Source organism: Protopterus annectens, chromosome 2.part1 (assembly GCF_019279795.1).
Source record: "Protopterus annectens isolate FY-2018-M chromosome 2.part1, PAN1.0, whole genome shotgun sequence".
Lineage (NCBI taxonomy): Eukaryota > Metazoa > Chordata > Ceratodontiformes > Protopteridae > Protopterus > Protopterus annectens.
The window spans coordinates 851,177,936-851,199,650 of NC_056729.1; the positions used below are offsets into that span (position 1 = coordinate 851,177,936).

At 38.5% G+C, this 21,715-nt stretch overlaps 1 protein-coding gene across 1 annotated transcript in view; it reads left to right on the top strand.

The window, feature by feature from the left end:
* Window positions 1-3,941: 3,941 nt before the first annotated feature.
* Window positions 3,942-21,715, top strand: part of FAT1 (FAT atypical cadherin 1) — a gene marked incomplete in the record, with an annotated part of 1,563,619 nt that continues 1,545,845 nt past the window's right edge. Inside the window, 1 exon segment of the mRNA XM_044062507.1 lies at window positions 3,942-4,253. Within this exon segment, the coding sequence (XP_043918442.1) occupies window positions 4,185-4,253 (69 nt within the window).

Sequence of the window (21,715 nt, forward strand, 5' to 3'; positions counted from 1 at the left end):
AAGACTGGATATTGACAAACAATCCTAATACACTCAATAATTTTATTTCTTTGCATTTACTTGTGTCACACTTCCCCCCATGGCTTTATCTACTTCCTATAACTCTATCCTCAGTACTTTCTCCCCATTGACTAACAATCTACCACTTTTGCCTACTCCATATTGTACTTCTTTTAATGTTTATCTCCAACAATTTTTCCAAGTCCCTGCTCTTACTGCACCCTTTCATTTATTTTATCTTCCTCAGGCAATGATACATCTCATAACCACTGGATCTAGTAGCATTTTAGTGCATATATATTGTATAACTGCTAACCCTAAAGTTTACATGGATTGTACTCCTTTATATTGCACAGTTTAATTCTCTATTTCTTATATTGTGGAAGAAACTTAATTTTACTTATTTATTTTTTATTTATCACTGTTACTGTTGCGCTTTTCTCCCCAGGATTCTGCTGAATAGGGGCATCTGGCCAGTCAAACTATCCCACTTAAGAAACACAGCAAACAATTAAAATTAATAAAATTATACCAGTAGATGTGCTTCTAGATACAAAAAGTGATAACAACCCAACATATGAAATTTGGAAACAAACAATCAAACTGAAATAAAATATTTTGATGTAATTAAGTTTGATCAAAAAACTTTCAAGAAACCATGTTCATCTCATTACTAAAACAAAGTAATTGGGGATAACGAAAAGTAAAATATCTAATTTTTCATGAAGCAGCAAGCAAAAAAAAAAATCACCAAACCACTTCAGATGATTCTGCATGCAAAATGAATCACATTTTACATGAGCAGCGACCTCATTAACAACTCAATATAGTGCCAACCCCAAAATGTTATTTTATATTAAAAGCATGTATGTCAACTTATGCATATTTTCAGTAAACTACCTTAAAAATACAACAAAAAGTAAACTACTGCCATAGTACCAGACAACTTACCTGGAGAATACCTACGCATAGCTACTAAAACAGATGCCTAGCCCATCATAATACTCACAAAAGCATTAATAAAAGAACACTAAATAGCTAAAATATGGAAATTCATATATAATTCCTCTCTATAAAGGCAGTACCTCAAGAGAATTATCAGGCTATACCCTTACTAATATCTTATCTCCCCTCTCAAAAGTATGCACCCATAAATTACTCCTTGATCACCTCATAAAAAAATGCACTTTCCTTAGCTCAACACAGCTTCCATCCAGACCACAGGACAGAAACGTTGCTTAGTCTCTCAAACACAATACATCAACAATGACACCAGGCTGAATTAACTGCTGCTCTAGTTTTAAATTTGTCAAAGGTTTTTGACACTGTACTGCCAAAAGCCAATCCCGATTTAAGTAAATATATTATAAAATGATTCAAAAACTACCTCAGTAGCAGATACCAGTGATTGTGATGGCAAAATACCTATTCACATATCAAATTATCCCAGTTGGTGTTTCACAGTGATCAGTCATAAACATTTTATTATTCAATATATGTACTGATGATATGCACAACATATTAGAAAAAATGCCTCAATAGTAGAATACCCTGATAATTCAGTAATTATATGACTGGCCACAACATTAAACCAACTGCAAATGAGCAGTCAAAAGTCACTGCATAACACTGAAAAATGGATTACAGAATCCCAGCTATTGCTAAATGTAAAAAAGGGGGTGGGGTAGAAGCCAGCTGGCTTTTATTTTGCCCAGAGTTTACACATCAATAAAAACAATAGAAATTTCAAACTCACAGCTATTCAGACATTATAATAGCATAATTATTTTACAGTAAGCTATTTGGTGGGGGGGGGGGGGGCATAATAGACCATAGCCTGAAGTTTGACTGACATACTGACTATATCATATAAAACAAATAGGAAACTTAAAATGCTAAATAAATCTAAAACATCATTAAAAGAACAGTGTTATAGCAACAGGAAGAGCACTTTTACTTCAGTTACATGCTTTACCACTATTAACAAGAATGCAGAAACGCCATTTACACAAAGCAGGACATGCTTACAACAAAACACAAAAGTCATCCCAGACTTCTCAAAAATAATAAAATAAAATAAATAATTACTTAAATACTGAACTAATTAGGCCTCCAAAACACTGCAATGTACTCTAAACTCAAAATGATACACAGCATCCTAAATAAGCCAAGCAAATGCCCTGTAACAAAAAAAAACTTCTAAAATCTCTGACTATGAGCGAGTTACTTAGAATTAAATTAAGTAATCATCATGGAGGTCTTCCTGTACTCTATAGCAGTAGCCAAAATAGGAGATTCCATCTCACATGATATGCTATCAGACTGCAACACATTTTTTTTCTTTTTTTTTATATATTCTACAGCTTGCTAAGACTGCTTCTGTATTAATCACTGAATAAATACTACCATTATTGTAAAGTTACAAACCAACTACATATTTTATTTTCTTTTAAAACCCTCTCTTACAAGAGCTGAACATCATAGCATTGCTACTATAACTTACATCTAACTCCATCACGTTGATACTGCACTTGCATACTTCTATCAATATCAGTATGTTGCATTTAATACTGTACAAACTTTAAATAGCTTACAGTACAAAATAAATAAAATTCTGCAATCTAGACCCAAACCATAACTCTCAACATTGCTGTCTAGGAATTCAGGACAAATCAAAAATAATACGAAAGGTCAGGGGGCCAAAATCAGGAACAATTTTGAATATTATTCTAATTCACTTTCAAAGTTAATAGAACAGTATATTTGGCACCAGCTTGCATTTTCTGAATAACAAAAAGGCTGAAATGTAATCTTCTGACAGTATTGACGGACTACTGCAATCGTCAGTGATTCACCACAAAATCAAAACTATTATAATGTGCAGGGCCAAAATATGAGGGAAAATTGGGGAACTTAAGATAAATTCTAGACTGTTGAGAGGTATCAACCAAATTATAAGTTATAGTTAATACAATACAATAAATATAATATAGTATGATAGAATTCATGAAGTGCACCACCATCTTAAAACATTCTAACCCGTTCCCCAACCGTCAGAAGAAAATCTAATCATAAAAGTCTACGCTCCATCTTTATGTGTTTACTTCACTTTATTTTTGCTGTAGATCTGGAGTATGAGTTTTGTGCTAGTTCTTGTACTTAAATGCTGGAGACGTAGTACCTATGCGCCAAGGTGTGTCATTTTGAACAATTACGTGCTTGCATGGGGTCCTTAGTTAACTATAGATTAAACACAAGTTGTTCAGCTTTAGGTGTTAGACTAAATGTATTTCTAACTGTAACTCATTCTGCAAACAGCATATTTTTGCAGGCTACAGTTTGTTGTGGTTATCCCAAATGCGTTTCTTGCGGTTATTCAAAATGCGTTTCTTGTAAACAATGGGTTAGTCTATTTTGCTTAGCATACACCTGTGACCTAACTAAAACATTTGTATTTTTTTGTCACTTGTCGTTTTAAATTAATATATCAGTATCTGATGAGATAAAATCTCCGTCTGTGCGATATCCATTTGTGGAAATTTGCCTCTGTCTATGCCCGTATTATTAGCTAGCCGATTCTGCTTCTTCTTGTCATCATTTTACGTAAATGCATGCATGTTTTACTTGCCAAACCGTATCGTGGCCGAAGGGAGTCTTTGGGTACTCCACTTACAAATGAAACCAACAAATAAAAAGTAAATAAGAATGGATGCATTGCAGACTGCAGCACAGACCAATGGTGTGGCCAGCATTGCCTTTATGTATTTAATAATCCCTCTTGGCGACATACAAACTTCCAGGGAAGACATTTTTAACGAGTTAGTTGAGACCAGAAAATACGCGAGCCACCACTGGAAGTTCAAAGGGGTTGAGTTTGACGTCACCGCTCAGCATTACAGGCATCCCGGGCAAGCAACGGTAGCAGCAACAGTAGCTGCAACTCAGAGAGGGAAATAGCTGCTGTTTGAAGGGAGTTCGAGACACCAGCTAAAGTGCAGAGCTGAGGAAATTCAATAGTGCTTATCCATAACTAATCTGTCTCAAGTACCAAAGCTGGATGCATACATGTCCCGGAGGACTCTGACAAGTGGAGGAGAACAGACCTGCTACTGTATTTTATTAAAATATGTTACCCTTCCTCCAGAATGGGAACAATGTTCGAGAAATGACGGTGAAGTTGCTGCATGACCTGCAGAGGTGGGAGTAAAGCCCTTGAAGTGTCTGAACAAGCCTATACAAATCCAGCTGGTCTGGTAAGGCACCAGAAAACTTACCTGCTGTTAATTATAGTTGGTCTGTTTCTTCACGCAATGTGGATTGTTCATGCATTGTGCACACGTTTTAGAGTGGGAGGAATATACCCCTACTTGGCGTTGCTTGTTTAAAGGATATAAGAAATCACATCATGTGGGAAGTACTGCATGGATGGCAGGTCACAGCGGTATTGAATAGCACTAAATCGGTTTAAGAGAAACTCAAACTGTTACTTGGCTTTTGTGGGCAGGTGGGTGCTGCATCTGTCGGTGAAATGCGATCCTAGGGCGCCTCCTACAGGTAAAACTGGCTGTCGAGGAGGGGAGTCTGACAGCGGCATTGAGTGTATACAAATAGTGCACGACCTGCAGCCTGTAGCTCGTTTTGGCTGCAGTTTAGCATAGCTCCTTTTTATTTATAATGTTGCCTGACTGGGTTTTCCTGACTTCTTCTTAAACTGAAGATAATGTCATTTTACTATGTATTGCATAGAATGCTGTTTTGCCTAGCAAGTTCCATAGTTTAGTTATGTTGAAATTCTGATAAAGGTTCCCATTTTATATATGTATTTATATTGTTGAAGGTGCTAGAGGGGCAGGTGTTTAAACTTATCTTTAATTAAATTGAGAGCGTGAAGTACTGTTATTTCATCTGATTAGCCGTGATGATAACTGCATTCTTCACTCCTTACCTTGTAGTGGTTTTTTTTTGCAAAGGTATTAATGCTTGTATCTAGTCAGCCGGATTTGTGTTCCACTTGTAAGAGCAGTGATTCAAAATAGGATTATTGCCCTTGGGGTTATTAAATTGACTAAAATGCCAGCAGCAGCATTTGTATGGAAACATCACCAGTTGCGCTGTACTGGATGTAATCATTGGCTGCAGCAAACTCCCTTACCATTTATTTGCACCCAGTTTTAGTCTGTGCTACAGTTTCATAAATAAAGGTTTCGCGCCATGTACCCTCTTATGTCTGGTTTAAGAATGTAGCCACCTTCCCCTTCTCCCCATCTTGAATCACACCTCTGTATTTATAATGATGTGTTACTGAAGGCAAACTCTTTCTGTGAAGACTAATAAATACCTAATAACAAGTACAGGGTGCCTTACACAAACATCTCAAATGTATCTCATTTTGAGGAACATTCTCTTGTTTTCCATCAGAATTGTTTTCCCAGTATTGATACGCATTCAGTGATATGCACACATCTCAGCTGTCCAGAATCTACAGAGCATTTCTAGGTTTTTCCTCGTATTTTGCTGTTTGCCCCTCGTAAATTGTACACTAATATATATTCTGTGCGTGTGTAATATGCACGAGGACGTAAAACCGGTTGTATTAAATATTTTGAGCGAATTGGACAAATGTTTAAACAGTTGTCCCTGAATATGACTTTTTGTCTACCCCATTATGTTTAAATTTGTCCAGAATTCTTGAGTAAAGCAGTATGGACACAAAACACTCACAGCGCATGTAATAATCCTTGTGCAACTCCCAGCCGTTAGCAATTCTCTCAAGTCTTGCCTTTTGTTACACATTTTGGGACCACCATTCCACATCTGGGAGTCTGGTGGTTGGGATTCTCTGTCACGGTGATATTTGGGCTGGAAAGGAATCGAGCAGCAAGCAGTCTGACTTACTATAGTATTTTCCGTTAGAGTTGGGGGCGTCCACTGGCCGAAAAGTGTGCACACTTCGCTCCCGACATTCCGTATCAAAAATGTGGAACGCTCAGCCTGCTAACTAAGTAACAATTCTAACTAGGAAGCTCGCAGCATAGTTAAATGTGTTACTGCATACGTGTAGTCATTTTGCTGAATTGATGTAATTCAGTATTATTTTACCACTGATAGCAGTTAAATTAAAAATAGCATTGTGTGACAGACCCTTTCAATGTGGAACTGGGAACACTATGCACTTTGTACGACTCAAATTGAGGAAGCTTGTTCCTCATAATGTGCTACATTTGAGAGACTATGACCGCTGTTGCTCTGTCTTCATTCCAGAGCTTGCACGGTGCTTTTATTTTATATTTTTGCACTATTAACTCATATATAACTTAAATAACTATGCAAGCAAGATGGTTACCCTCAAATACATAAGAATCAGCATTTGTAGAAACAATTGAAATTATAAGGGTTTCCCGAAATTATTTTATGACGTTCGAAAACAAACACACCTCGTGCAGGTAGTGATTGCAAGGAACTTTGAAATGAAAAAATAAATAAATATAGTAAGTATAATCAAAGCATAGTGAACAAAATTGATTTAAATCAATGTATTTCTTTCTGGCCTTTCTTGGTCAGGTTCATGCTGGTCTCTACCTAGTTAAAAATGAACTTGCAGAGCTCACTGTCCTCGCAAGAAGTCATGCAGGCGAGCACACATTGGAGGGCCAATAAAGATATGTACAGCAGGTACAGTTTAGCATAAAACATCCATGAAGTCTGAAGAACCCTATTTGCAGCTCAAACTAAACACACTCTGACCTTCTGGATTTAAGAGAGTGGATTAAAACAGTTCACAAGACGTCTTGAATGTAAGTGACTGTGTGCACTCATTATGTACAATCCTGTTGTAAGAGGGCTTTTTATACCTAGACGATTTTTAGATGTTTCCACTTGCTATGCCCATCCACCTCACCAATTTGTGGCCGTGGACAAGTCTTAATGTGTATACATATAGTCGAGGTAAAGTTCAATTTGTGGTCCGTCCATCTGTCATGGGTAAATGGAAATGCTATAATAACCAAACTTCCCGCCCTTCCATAAAAGCATCTGCATGTAACCGTGAAAGGGATCTACACCTGCAGCACTGTTGCAGGCTGCAAAGTAGCTTCAATGCAGTGAGATGCAACATGAAGCGTGTGCTTTAAAGAGACTGTCTAGTGAGTGTTTTAATCGCAGACGGACCTTTCTTTGATTCTCTCCGCCATTTATTTCAATAAAATGTGATAAGGCTAATTACACTATTTTAAGAATCGTGGTGTTTGCAGAAATTCGCATTTCGTAGTATATCTTGAAATAACAAACGGAATTTAGTCTCAATAGCTGTGCTGTAAAACCCGAATTAAATCGCGGAGAAGGCGACGATACAATTGTTTGAGTTAAAAAAAAGATAAGTATTCGTGAGCTGCATTTGTGAAAAATGATTTCTACTAAAGTTACTTACTAAATACAACATAATAAGTACGGGGAGGAGTAACTGTGGGCAACGAGGGGACCTGGCCCGCCCACAGCGCGTGTGGCTTGAAAGTCACACTTCATTTTACAAATACTTATGCTGCAGATGTTGACGTCACTTGCTTAAATGTGTTGGGTCTGTTGACTTGTACTTAGTAAAAGATTAATTATACATACCTTTTATCTGCTTTTGTTTTTGTGAAACATACTTTGAGCATAAAAAAAAAAACAGTTTGGTTAGACGGACTTGTTAGTTTTCCTTATTGTACAGGTAGTTGTTCTTTATAATTTTAATCAGATCGTGGTCCAGGCAGGCATTGCAATCAACCTGTAAGCCAAAGAAATCTAGACAAAGTCCAAAATAATTGGGTCAAAGGCCTAAATTCAGGGACACTTTTTAAATATCGACCTTATAAATTTAGAAAGTTTTCAGACTAATAGGTTTTGAATTAGCATGCATTTTCCGAAGCATATGAAGTCTGAAATTCAAACGTATGTGATTATTTAATGACTTCCGTTCTCAGTGATTTGCCAAGAAACACACACGTATGTGGGGAATCGACAAAGAATGTGATACAAAAAAATCTGCACAGTTGAGAGTTATGAGACCAGCTGTCTTTGCTGAAGGGATCTTAAGCCAGTTAGTGACGTCATACTTTTAAGTAGTCTAGTTTAAATGGAATGAATGATGAAAGCGCTTAACAGTTCGTATGTGTTTTAGTTTCCAATACTGTGGATTGTCTTCAATAAATATATCTTTGGATGTACACCATTTTTGCCTTATTCGAGTAAGCCTGCACGCTACTTTTTAAACCTAGCTGGGACGGTGAGTTGACCGTCTTGTTTTATCAGTTGTGGTGTTGCCGTTTGTGTTCGAATATGTTTAGGTAATGAGATATTAACTGTTGTTTTTTATGATATTAATTTATATAGATATAATTTTCACATTTTTCTACAACCAAGTAACACAGAACTCCTTAGCCTCATATGAAAGCTCTCAGCTATATGAATAAAATACTGCTGACAGTATCAGTATATGAAACTTGAGTGCTTGTTGAGATATTTTGTTTACAAACATTACAAATGTAGTAGTTACTGTGTTTACTTTGACTTATAAAATTCAGTTTAATACCTAGAACCTAAAGAATACTACCACTATAAAAATAGTTTCTTTCATAACCCCTATTGTTCCAGAGATACACTATTTGCCAATGCCATCGGTAAAATATGGAACTCCCTTCCTCCCAGCCTCACCAGCATTACTTCCCTATGCCAATTCAAAAAAAGGCTAAATCACCATTTCAAGTCACACTGGCTTTGCCAATGCTGAAACCCAGATTAACTCTTCATCAGCTAACAAATTTCTTTCTTTTTCAGGTCTAACCAAATTATTAACCTTTGGACCTTCCTCTCAACCGGCCCACCCCAGATTTTCCTTATGAATCTTTTTATTATTGTTCTTAAATGAAAATCTTTTAAACTATGCTAAACGGACAGCCTAGAAAGAGAAAACGTATGTCACAGTCTATGTCTCTTATTCACAATTGTTTTTTTTTAAATAAATACTTTATGGTGTCCTCCTCTCTTGTTTAATTAACAAAGGAGAAAATATGTACCCTATGTAACATGTATGTAATTTCCTGACTATGTGGAGCTTTTCTCCCCGGGCTTCCGCTGAAAATAGACATGTATCCAGATGGACAATCCCGATCAACAAATGTTAAATAAATAATAAATAAATAAAGATATGAACATTTGTTTGAAGTGTTAAGACATAATTCGATTCTGTCAAAAGGCTTAGGCTCTGCCCATTGGAAGTTACAATGCAAACTTCCTGATCTCCACTGGAATGAATGAGTTAAGCAAGGTAAGGACATTCAATTGCTGTTTGTTAATTAATGTGTAACATGCCTTTTGTGTTAATAGCATACTTGTTCTACAATTTTTGGATGACTAAATGGTACCACAAAATCTGTTCAAAATGTATTAATTAAACATCACACAAGAAAGAGAGGGAAGAGTGAAACCATCACAAAGCTGCAGAAAAAGGCAGGGTGTTGAGCTTTAACTGTCCCTTGCTATTGCTAAGTGACTACCCCCACCCCTATGCCATCTGTTATTGCCAGCTAAATCAGAGCAACTTCTATGATTTGTGAAGTCTAGTGTGTTTGTTACAAGAACGTAGTACCATATTTTGCAGATATTTACTTATCTGCTAACAGATTAGGCGGACTGGTCAAAATACTTTTTCAGTCAGGACTTGGGCTCATATGATTTGAGCAAAGGATAGTCATAAAGCATGATACAGACTACATAAGGTGACATTGAGTATACATTTGAATGAAAACAGGAAAGACCATGTAACAGTATACATCTTGTCTTAAGAATATAATAGACTATAAACTGAGTTAACTATTAGGACTAAGACTTGGAGCTGTTTACGAGCTGATTTGTGTAGTAAAAGCTGTTTTGCCATAATAGTTAAGGTGTTTGCCTTACAGTCATGAAGTACAAGGTTTTATTATCACACAACGAAAGAGAAGTTTCCTAGTGTTAAAATGACCCACAGGGGCAGCTAGCCTAATACTAATCTCTGGTGGAAAACTGTCAGGTTGGTCTGAACAGGTTATGGATAAGTTGCAAGAAAATGTCGATGTTTTGATTACTGGACAATGTTTGAATGTGGAAAGAATGTCTGCATGATGGACATCAGGAGAAACCTGATTACATAGGTTGGTTGCTTAGTTATTAGATGCCAGATAAACTGAAATAATATAGCAATATGCACTGGAATACTGTACTGATACTACTTTGTATTCAAACAAAGGGTAAAAAGGACTCCCAGACAAATAATTTAGTGAAAACTTAAAGAAAGACCCATCAAAGCTGGAGTCTTTACTGTGCAATACCCCAACCCTCCTGTAGGGGGGCCCATGAGTTACATGCAAATAACCCTTTAAGCACATACCAGTGTTTCAGCAATATGGCTTCTGAATGTCGATTAGTTTGCACCATAACTCTCAACCAATCAGGGGCAGATCGCAAAAGAATCCGAGACAAATCCAGAAGTAGTTGGAGATGATCACCGACACTTAAAATATTAGCACTATTAACTTGAGAGATTGACAGAAAAAGAACTAAAAGAAGTATATAATTCAAATTATGGTCATTGTTTATTAAGTATAATTCATCACCTTTTCTCCAGTAGTCACCAGTCTTAAGAGGAATTAAGAAAGACAGACCTAAAATTTGTGTCAAAGTCAGTGACATCTCTGAAAATCTGAGACAGTTGAAGTATGCTTTTTACATTTTTAATTCTTTACTGATGGACATCCAGACAGAAGCCCTGTAGCTGAAACAATTGTATGCTCCTAAGGGGTTATTTGCATATATCCCATGGGTACTGCAGTACAGGAGGTTTAGGATATTACACAGTGAAGACCTAGTTATGCTGAGTCTTTCTTGTAGTTTTCATTAAGTATTACTATTGCTACATATCTGATAATGGGGAGAATGGACCTTCCTAAGTCATAGCATAAGAACTGATGAAAAAGTGATCCTATTAAAAGACTTGTGCTGCTCCTTGCATTTCTTCCCTTTTTGTTAAATTTCATGTTCAGATCCATCTGAATTAGGCCCATTTGCAGTTTGAGCTTCAAGTAGAGAGCTTTAATGTTAAGCATATTAAGGTTCGTAGGTAGGTACTAGGCTATCGGCCCGAGGGCGTACATAAGCCTAGCCAACAAGGTTCCCTAGCTTACGCCACCCACGAAAGTTATTTTCCTGTGCCACTGTTGAACAGAGACACAGACGTGATCCCCGGGGTGTATTTCCTACTTCCATCCACTCATGAAGATTTTTCTTGAAGAGTGCTAATGAAGAACTTTGCTTGACATAGATGGGTAGCCTATTCCAGAGTATGGGAAGTCTCTGGGATAGGAATCTATCCCTCCAGCATGTCCTGTTTATTGTGGTGACAAGGTTTAGGTACCTAGTGTGTGTAGCTCGGCGGGATTGGGATTTCTTTAGGTGTAGCATGTCCAGCAGCTCTGGGTTTGATATAGCTTTATATGTTGGGCAGAGATCACCACGGAGTAGGCAATATGCTACAGAGTAAAGCTGGAGTTTGTTGAGACAGTCAGTGTAGGGCATCTGTTTGAGGCCAGTAATCCTCTTTGTGAGGTACTTCTTTGGCCTTTCCAGCTGCTGCAGATGTCTTGTGAGGTACATTCCAAAAGGGGCGTTGTACTCTATAATGGGTCTAATGAGTGTCGAGTAGAGGGGAACAATGACCTCTTTTTTCCTGGATGAGAACCCTTTTATGATGTGTGCCATGTAGAAGGACTTCCTGACTATTGTGGCGATGTGACTATCAAAGGACAGACTACTGTCCACCTGGGTCCCAAGGTCTCTTATCACACATTCGGCGTTAAGAAGACTGTTGTCTATGTAGTAGTTCATGGGTACAGAGTTTTTACCAAAGGGGATGACAATGGACTGTTTGGCATTGAGCTTGAGGCCATGGCTCTGACACCAGGCATCTGTCTCAGCGAGGCCCTTCTGTAGGATTTCCACATCATTTGGGGACTCGACTATGGTTCCTAGTTTGCAGTCATCTGTGAACTTCGTTAGCCAGAGGCCTTCTGTGTTAGCCTGTACTTCAGAGAAGTAGATACCAAACAGGAGAGGTCCCAGGACTGTGGTACTCCAGTTGTCACTGGTTTGATGTCAGATTTGGAGTGTGCAACTTTTACAGTGTGGGTTCTGTCAGTGAGCCAGTTGGCAACCCATCTTGTGATGTAGAGATTTATACCTAGTTTAGTGAGTTTAGCTATAATTCCAGAAGAGTATAAAATGTACATGCAGGTTATATATCCAACACAAAGTGTTCAAAACAACAAAGATATACTGTAAAACACAGGAAACAGGAGGCATCCAGAATATATTGATAATAAACAATTCAAAGAAATACACAATGCAGTGTAAATATTTACACTATTAATGGCAATGCAGTGTAAATATTTACACTATTAATGTAAAAAAAAAGTATTTCTTACAGTGGGCAGGCTAAAAAGTAGAACAAAGTAGAAGTTGTTGTCATGTGCAATAATTCAAATCTTAAAATTTGACCTGTTTTTAGTTGAGTAAGTGGAGATGCATGTGTTAAAGTAAAAGATGGGGGTGAGAGGAAGGGGTGACGGGGGATATTCCAAAGACATGAGTCTGGAGCGAATCTCCCCGGGCCTCCACTGAAAACAGGCTTTTCCCGTTCAACAAATTTAAATGTATGTATATAAGCAAGCAACTAAAATAAAGTACTGAGTGCAGAACTGATAGAGACGAGTAAACAAAGTATCTGCTGGGAGCAACATGATTTGTTTACATTACTGAAGGTTAGAACTAAGTAGGGGGATAAAATGAAAGTAGGGAAGGTAGACTGGGACGGGACTAAAGAATGTGCAGAGTGGGGAGAAGTATGTTTTGAGGAATTTTGGATTGAAATTTGATGGACTTGTGAGACTGGATGTTTGGAAATCGTTGTAAATATGGCAAGAATGGTTATTGGGGAAACTAGTGAAAAACTGATCCAGTTAAAGGATGGTTGAACAGACACAAGGAAGAGTGCGGTGTATTGTGTGGTAGAAGAATGGTCATCTTTTTAGATTCTCAGTGACATTTCTTACTGCAGTATGAAGTTTTGTATCTTCAACCAATGCAAATAGTTTTCATTTTATTTTCTGAATAAATGCTTAATGTTGTCGTTTTATATCACCTATGACAGTTCAGACATGCTTTATGTAAATAGCTGTAGGGAATTTAGAACTGCTGTCCCCTAAAATATCAGGGCTGGTGCTATTTCCATGCCCCCCCCCCCCAAAATAAAAAATAAACAATAAACAGGGACTGGAGAGGTAACTCCGAATCAGCTGGAAGATCGAGCCAATAACGCTGCAGCGGCAAGAATAGGAAGCATTAGAAGGGTGCAGTGTGTAGTTTTGGACAGTTGTAGGAAATGAGCCATCCCTAGTCCCCTAGAAGAGTCAAGTCCACTCAGAAAACACAAAAAAATGCAAGGATCTTAAGATAGGTATAGAGCGCAGGCGGGTGTCAGCCAGTACAAATCTTAAAAGTTATCGATGCCCATTCGGAGAAGTAAGCCATAATACTGTGTTACGCGGCTTCAGGGGAAAAAATCAAATAGTCCGTGCTCTGCTGACCAGTCATTACCTACACACTGACAGAGAGGAAATAAACATTTCTTATGCTGCCCTGAGTAATTCTGGTTTGCAATAGAATGGATGATGACGATGTGTACTTCTCAACTGTCCATAATTTTGCCTCGTATTTTTAGTCAGTTCCTAATAAAATTTGATTTTTTTTTCAGGCAAATCATTAATGGCTGAACTAAGTAAACAATGACAAACATTTGAGTTTTAGACTATATATCCTTCAAAAATGCAATTTAAATACAAAACCTGGTATTCTAGCAACTTTAACAAAATACTTTAATAACTAGTATAATTATATAAATAATATTTTAATAATTGTGTCCGTAATGTTTGCGCCCCCCCAATCATTTTTGGCTTTGTCCTGATTTCTTGAGAGGTAGGTGATGATACCTCTCCCTTATTTTCCCTGTCAAATGTGACCACTTTGAACCTTGGTTACTGTAAAGAATAGTACCAGCAGGGTACGGCGTAGTAATACGTGTTTTTTCGGCAGCTGGCGGAGCAGTGTGGATGGAGGATGGGTTCTCCCATCGATAGAGAAGGAGGTCTGTTCAAACCCAAGGAAGAAAAGAGGTGGCAGCATGTGCGGGTTGAGTGAGGATTGTTCACCTTCTGTTTGGTGCAGCTCCCCTCAGTTATACTCTCAGGACAGTTGATACCGCCGGAGGGTGCCGACGAGTGTTTTCCTGGGATTCCGAGGTTGGTTGCTGTGAAACTTTTGTTTGGACGAAAGTTGCCGAGAGTGTAAAGTTCGTAAGCGCCTGCCTACACGGTGTGTGGGGGCAGGGGGCTCGGAGGGAGACATCGTGGCTGCGTGCATGCCGCTCTTAGTTGGGTTATGGTAACATATTCCAGGCATGGGTTCATCAGGGCTCCTCAAGGCACGGAGAAGGCTTTCTTGTGTGGCACAGTGTGGATTGTGTAGTGCAAGATACTTTGTTCGGGACTGGATCTGGAGCCTAAACTGAGTAAGTTTTTTTCCTTCGCTTTTGTTGAGAGGGTCATTGAATGCCGGCAGGGTATGTTTTGGCCGTGTATATGGGGAAGATAAGCATCTGGAAGGCGACTCGCAGTGGATGAGAAGTAGTGTACAAGTGTGTGTGTATTTGGGAGGGGGGTGATAGTGTTGCGGCTTGCCTTAACTGGTGCAAAGCTTTGCCGTGATTTTTTTTCCTCCCCTATAAAAAAAACTCTGGGCCCCTTTCTCCCTTCATGTGTGTAACTTATGCATGTAAACTTCTAGATAGGAAATTCTAAAGTCATGCAATGTTATGTACCTGGTTTGATCGATTCTTAAACATTTTGTATGTGTGTATGGGGGCGGGGTGTTAGCTCCCAACTGTTTTGATCCAGTGTTTTTTCAGAGCTTTTATGATCCGAGAGCAGTTTTCTGTATAGTTGGTCTTACTTCACGTGTGCCTTACACAACGGTTTTGTGTTTCACGGAAGGAAGATTACTATTTTCTTTGCCCCGCGGGTAGGGAGTTTTGAACTGTTGACTGCTTATTTTTGGAAGCCGCTAGAGAGAGAGACTAATGGCAGCGCGGCTACTCGGGGTACATTGTTAGGAAGAAACTGTCGGGGATACGTCTTTGTGTTGTTGCACTTAGTCATTTAAAGCGTACTAGTGAAGCATGACCACCTAACCTGAGGGTGCCTAGTGGATTAAATATGCATTCTTGCACAGCAGGCGGCAGCAGCTTTAAAAGGTGAGGGATATGGTAAATGAACTTGCCCCCCCCCCACACACGTTTTCCACATTAATGTGGTGCGGTGCTGCTTTGTTTAGGCTTGCCAGATGAGCATGTGTTAGTCACTGTGTGGGAGAGGTATCCTGCACAAAATCAGTACCTGTATTCACATTGTGTTTTCAGGGCTCCGTAAAATAAGTGCTTGTTTGGAGGAAATGTTATGCATACATCTATACATTGTTAATCCCCCAGCCGCAGTGATGTAAGAGCCCATATGGGCTGAGGGTAGGGGACTAAGGGAAGCAATTGCTTATATCCCTTAATGTGGGCTCTACATGACAGTACAATTGAAAATCTACTGGGAATGGGACAAGAATATGCATGGATTACTTAAAACTGTGAGACATTTGCTGTTACCAGTTTAGCTACTTTATCTCTCTGAGGTAGAGGTGCCAGTACTGCCCTTAAGGAATTGCTTTAAGTTGTTGTTGTCGTCTTTCGGCTTTTCCCGGTTAGGGGTCGCCACAGCGGAATTCCGGCCCGCTAATGATTGGCAGTAGATTTTCACAAACGCCGAGGTGTCAGCTCGACGTTCAACCTTCAGCGAAGGCACGCAAGGAATTGCTTTAACTATTTCTATATAAGTACCATCTAACAATTATTCCGTCATGTAGTCGGTATACTTTTTAAGAATTAAAGTATAATTCGGTGAGTTTGTGTGCCCAGCAATAATCCTGGATTACACTTTTCAGTCATGTGAATACTATATGCTTTCAGTGTAAAAAAAATACCACCCCTAATAAAAATCAAAGTAACAGAAACGTGTTTGTCTATAATTTGTTCACAAGTGGCTGTTTGTTGTCGTTGCAGCTTGTATCCGGTAAAGACTGCATGTCAGAGTACTGTTGTGTTGACAGTATTTTGCATGTGTTTGGTGGCCATGGTAGGGCTTCAAGACTCGAACTGCATTAAACAGTCGCCAGAGCTGTAAATTTCCATCACTCCTCCACCACCACTAACGCGTCTACAATTTTAGTTGTACTTATCTGCAGAAACTACACAAGGAAGGTTTTGTAAATAACTGCACTTTACACGACTGTCTGTGCACTGCAGCACTCAAGAAAATATTTTTATTTATTGTTTAATTCTGTATAGTACATTTTGAATGTCTGCTTAAAAAGGCACTTGAAGAGTGACAGTGCTGCTATAATGCCAGATTGTTACAACAGATTCTTAAAAGGCAGCTATATAGATTATTGGATTCCCCGAATTGCAAATTTGAGCATGTTTTACTGATTGACCGACAACGCAGAGATGAATGACAAAAAGTGTATAGCATTGCTGTTGCTCCAACCATGTGTAAACCTTTATCTATCCTTTTATCAGAAAAGGGGGAAATTGTATTGTGATTCCCTCCCCACTTATTCTGTGCTTAACAGCAGCTATAACAACATGCATGTGCTTGATTTTGTTTGAATTGAATACTCTGAAGGTCCTATTGTGGGATATACGGCTGTTGTGCAGATGTTAAATGTTTTCTAGGATATCTGTAATAAATGCTGTTTTAGCTCTTCGAATAACTGAGAACTAGAGGAACTGTCTTTAGAGCATTTGTAGTTCTAATGTGTTGGGCGTCACATTAGCAGCCATCACTAGCATATATCACCGTAACTACAGAGTGAATGAAAAAGAGTGTCACTTAATTTTTTAAACTTATGGTACTCCTTGTTGAATATGTGAATTGTTTTAATTTCTAGAAATATATAAAGATCGGAAGGCAATGTAGTATAGGAGATGGGACAAGAAGAGCAAGATTAGATTAGATTAGATTAAAACTGGTGGTACTGTTGTCAAAGATACTTAAAAGCACCATGTAATAAAAATAATGTAAAGCAGTGTTTTGAAGGGAATGTAGAGTTTATTGGGATATTTTAATGGCTATACATTTTAGGGCATTTTCCTACTGTTTAGAACTGATGCATCTTTACAGGTATGATGTCCTTCAGTGTCCTAAGATCTTTATAGCCAATAATTGTAGGCAGGAAGGGCAAAAGAGACGGTGGAATAGCCATACTATTTAAAAATAACCTTGTTCTAGAAACCATTGATCAAAATATCCCTGACTTCAATAATGCTGAGATGATTTTTGCTAAACTGAAAATCAGCACCAGGAAATACTTTAAATGTAGTTTTGTTTCCTGGATGTATATAGATAACCATCTCTCCACACTAAAACACATCCTCCATTGGTTCTCTAAATCTGTATCCCAAGAAACTATAATTATGGGAGACTTCAATATAGATTGGCTTAATTGTAATTCACTACCCCCTACTAATCGCATTAACCTCCATGGCTTTACACAAATCATTCATACTCCCACTGGAAGGCATCAAGTCCACAAATTCATTAAAAATACAAAGTATCATCATATTGGGAATAAAATAAAAAACTTCAACCTCCAAGACTTCTTATCCACTCTCAAACTGTGTAAACAAGCCCCCCAGAACAATTAGAATCAAATCCAAACCAGATCATTGCTAACAATGAGAGATAAAGGCTGGGACTTGCGGCGTAAACAAATCACAAGCATTAAGACATGCACACCAAGAACTGCGAAATAAAAGCCAGAAACAAATCAAACAAGACAAAATTAATTAGCACTATAATGTACAAATTGAACATCAGAGTAACCCACAGAAATTTTGGTCGGCCATTAATAATATCATAAAACCAGGAAACTCCAGCACCCCCCCATCACTAACAATACTGATACCATATCAGCACAATTTAATACGTATTTCACTGAAACCATATTAGCCCTGTTAAACGTCTGGAAAATCTCCCACATCATCCAACTGTATAAAGGTGGCAACTCAACAGAACTATCCAGCTACAGACCCATATCTTTCTTGCCACTGCTCTCTAAAACCAGATGCATTCACACGCAAATCATGGGCTGTCTGTTGGGTAATGACTTCTGTCCCGAACACAACCTGGATTTCGTCCTTTCCACTGTACTCCCTCTGCACTAGTAAGCTTTACCAACTCAATCAGTAAGCATAGGAATGACAGCAGATTAGCTCCCACCATCATTCTTGACCTCTCAAAAGCATTTGACACTGTTACTACAAGCTCATAAATGGACTTTCTGAACTAAATCTTAACCATTCTGCTCCAACATGGCTTAAAGGCTACTTAATAGGGTGTCAGGAAGCTGTTAAATGACAGCATGACCTGTCTTCTGTAGTACATGTCTCATTCGGAGTCCCACAAGGATCCGTCCTTGATGCCTTTCTTTTCACAGTATTCACTTACAAACTCCATAATGTTACACAGCATGCATCCCTTGTCCAGTACGCAGACTCCACATTAATACGTGCAGCTCCATCCCTACATAAAGGTACAACTAATTACAAGTCTTTCTTGGCATTGGAATCATAGTTATCCAAAACACAGCTCATTTTAAACCCAAAATAAGACCAAACTTATGATTTTTACAATCCACCCCCCCCCTTCCAGGTACCAACACAAAACATCTGGGTGTTATTGTCGATAACTCCTTGAAATTTGACATCCATATATTCCCAGACAATAAAAAGTTCACACACAAAAAAACCTGTATCCTATGCATAAATAAGCAGTATCTAACAACACACAAGCCACCACTGCAAGAACATATCTTGTCTGCTCTCCTTTTACATCTCCAGTTCTCACAAACTCAAAGAAATCTAACTTGGGGAAAATTGGACACCGGTTATAATTAAATAGCTAAATTTGCTACCGATTCATCCTATAGATTGCACCACTGCATAGCCCTAATGCAACTCAATTAGTTGGAACTTCCAAATCTTTTAACCTACTCCCATCTTACCACTCCTTCTAAATCAACCAGAGAAAAACTCTGCCTTCAGGACCTGCTGCTTCCTTATACAAACAGTTGTCTTATGCTCAAGTAGTAAATCTTCAACCCCGGCAGTGTCGCAGAAAAGGTACTTAAATTCCATAGCCAAGCTCTGGAACTCATGACCAGTTACTTTAAAATCTACTACTAATTCTTCCCATTGCAAAAAATCACTCCAATCCCACTTGGTTAATACCTGGTTATGCTCCTGCACTAGTCTTGGATAGGTTTCCCATCTCCCAACACCTCCCTTAGTCCCCATACAAATAACCTCTCTTCATTTCTGTACAGGACTTTCTCTAATTTCCCACCTTATGGTCTTGTAGGATAAAACTCCACCTAATCTTAGATATTGTTTTTACTGCTGGACCAAACCTTTGGTGCATGTATCATAAAAGGGAAACTGGCTACTTTTCTCTCTGTAAATAATGCCAAGTTGTACGGTAAACACATTAAAGTTTGTAGAAATTAACAATTTAACTGTAAAGAACTCTGTTTTCTTTGGCATGTATAGTCCTGTCACTAGCATGCTGAGGGCACAGTAGTAGATTAAACTGTTGTTGATAAGCTTATTTAATGTAAATATTGTAGTAATGGGCGACTACATAAATAACTATGCATTTGGAATATGTTTCTTGTACATGTCTGTCTGCTGTCTAGCTGTTGTAAATGTGGAGCTTTTCTCCTTGGGCATCTGCTGAAAAGGGACTCTTGTTCATTCAAGCCTTCCCGGTAAACAAAAGTTAAATAGAATGGTGAGTATCAGGGGCCTATTCATTTCTCACACTACTGTTTCCATTTTTAAAGGAGCATGACTGAAAAGTTATAGGCTTTTTAAGAGGATTATACCACCTGCTTAATGCCCTACACTGCTGTAAGCTTTTTTAAAGGGGGTTTGTAGTTTTCACATTGTGGTATGTTCACTGAATTTGAATACCATTTTTTTTTTTTTTTATGTAGAATGGTGTTTGTTATGCACTGTTGTACTCATAGCTGGCCTTGGGCATAGGCCAACTAGGTGACGACCTTGGGCGCCGCTGTAACAGGGGCACTTTTCCAGTAATCTGGATGGCGTAGGTAGACCAGGATGGGAGAACCAGGTGGTGTGTGTGTGTGTGGTGGTGGTGGGGGGGGTGCTGTGGAGCCCTTTTGCCTAGGGCAGAAGTTGACCAGAGGCCGGCCCTGTACTTAACATATGTGTACGTGTAGCTGAAATGGCACTGCTCGTGTCGTTTTACTGCTTCCATGACTGGGACGATGGCAGCATGTGAAGTATGCAGTCAATGAAGTTGTAAAACAGGCTGCATTCTGCAGCAGTTGTGGTGCTTTTTGGGCATTTTATTTATTTGTGCATCCAGTGCAGATACCCAGTAAAAGCTTTTAAGATGAGTTATGACTTCATCACAAAACACTGCAGGTTTGGAAAACACCATTTTTATGCTTTGCATCTCGGTCATCTGAAATGTCTTGGCATACTGACATACATAGCATAGAGCGAAAATTGCCATGATGTGTGCTAAAAAGTTGTCTCTTGCATATAGCCTCTCCTACTGCCCATTTAATTCACCTGAAACACTGGCAAAGTCTGGAGACATTTTAAATTGGTTATATATTATGCCTTACTGTTTTATCCCCTTTATTAACTGTTCATTCACTCTCTTTTTTTCAATTCTGCCCCTTCATCTTGGTGGGATTCTTCTGGATAACAAAGTCATGTTATGTTCCCTGTATCCTGAATCCCAGAGGAAAAATCGTATGTAATGGAATATGCATTGATAAAACCAAACTAGTGTGCTGAGCTTGGGCTGGCCTACACATTTGCTTCATAATACCCTTTGCTTGAATTTGCTACAGTAATACACCTTGAAGCAATCTGAGGATGCAACTTTGTAAAGTTTACCATACATTTACTGTAAAAAGCAGTGTGGTAAAATATAGAATATAGCCAATAAGTAATGTCAATAAGTAATGTCTAAGTTTGTATAAAAAAAACGAAACAAAAAAAGGTCTGCAGCAATAATGTTGCAGTAGTCATGAAAGAGGATTGTATGGTAGGGATATAGAAGAGATATAGAACAGCTGAGAGCATTACAGTGAGAAATGTAGGAAGGAGACTAAACAAGGAGTGTGGATGGGGGTTAAGATCTACAGCTTCGTCACAGTCGGAATCCTAAACCATTACAAGTGAAGTCTTGCTGTATAGAAAACCATGTCATCTTGTTGTATGTGGTGTCGCCCTTGCAACAGAGTTACTTATGAGGTCTAGTGTGGTGGCTTTTTTTTTAATTGAGTAATTTTGTTTACTAGCACTGTGTGCAGTGGGTGTCTGTTGTGGATATTGACAACACTGTACTGTTTGAAAAAAAAAAATTCTCTCTAAATGTAAGTTCTTCTGATGAACCTAGCCAGGACAGAGTACAGTTGGGCTAACTTGAGTGGGTAGAGATATTCGTAG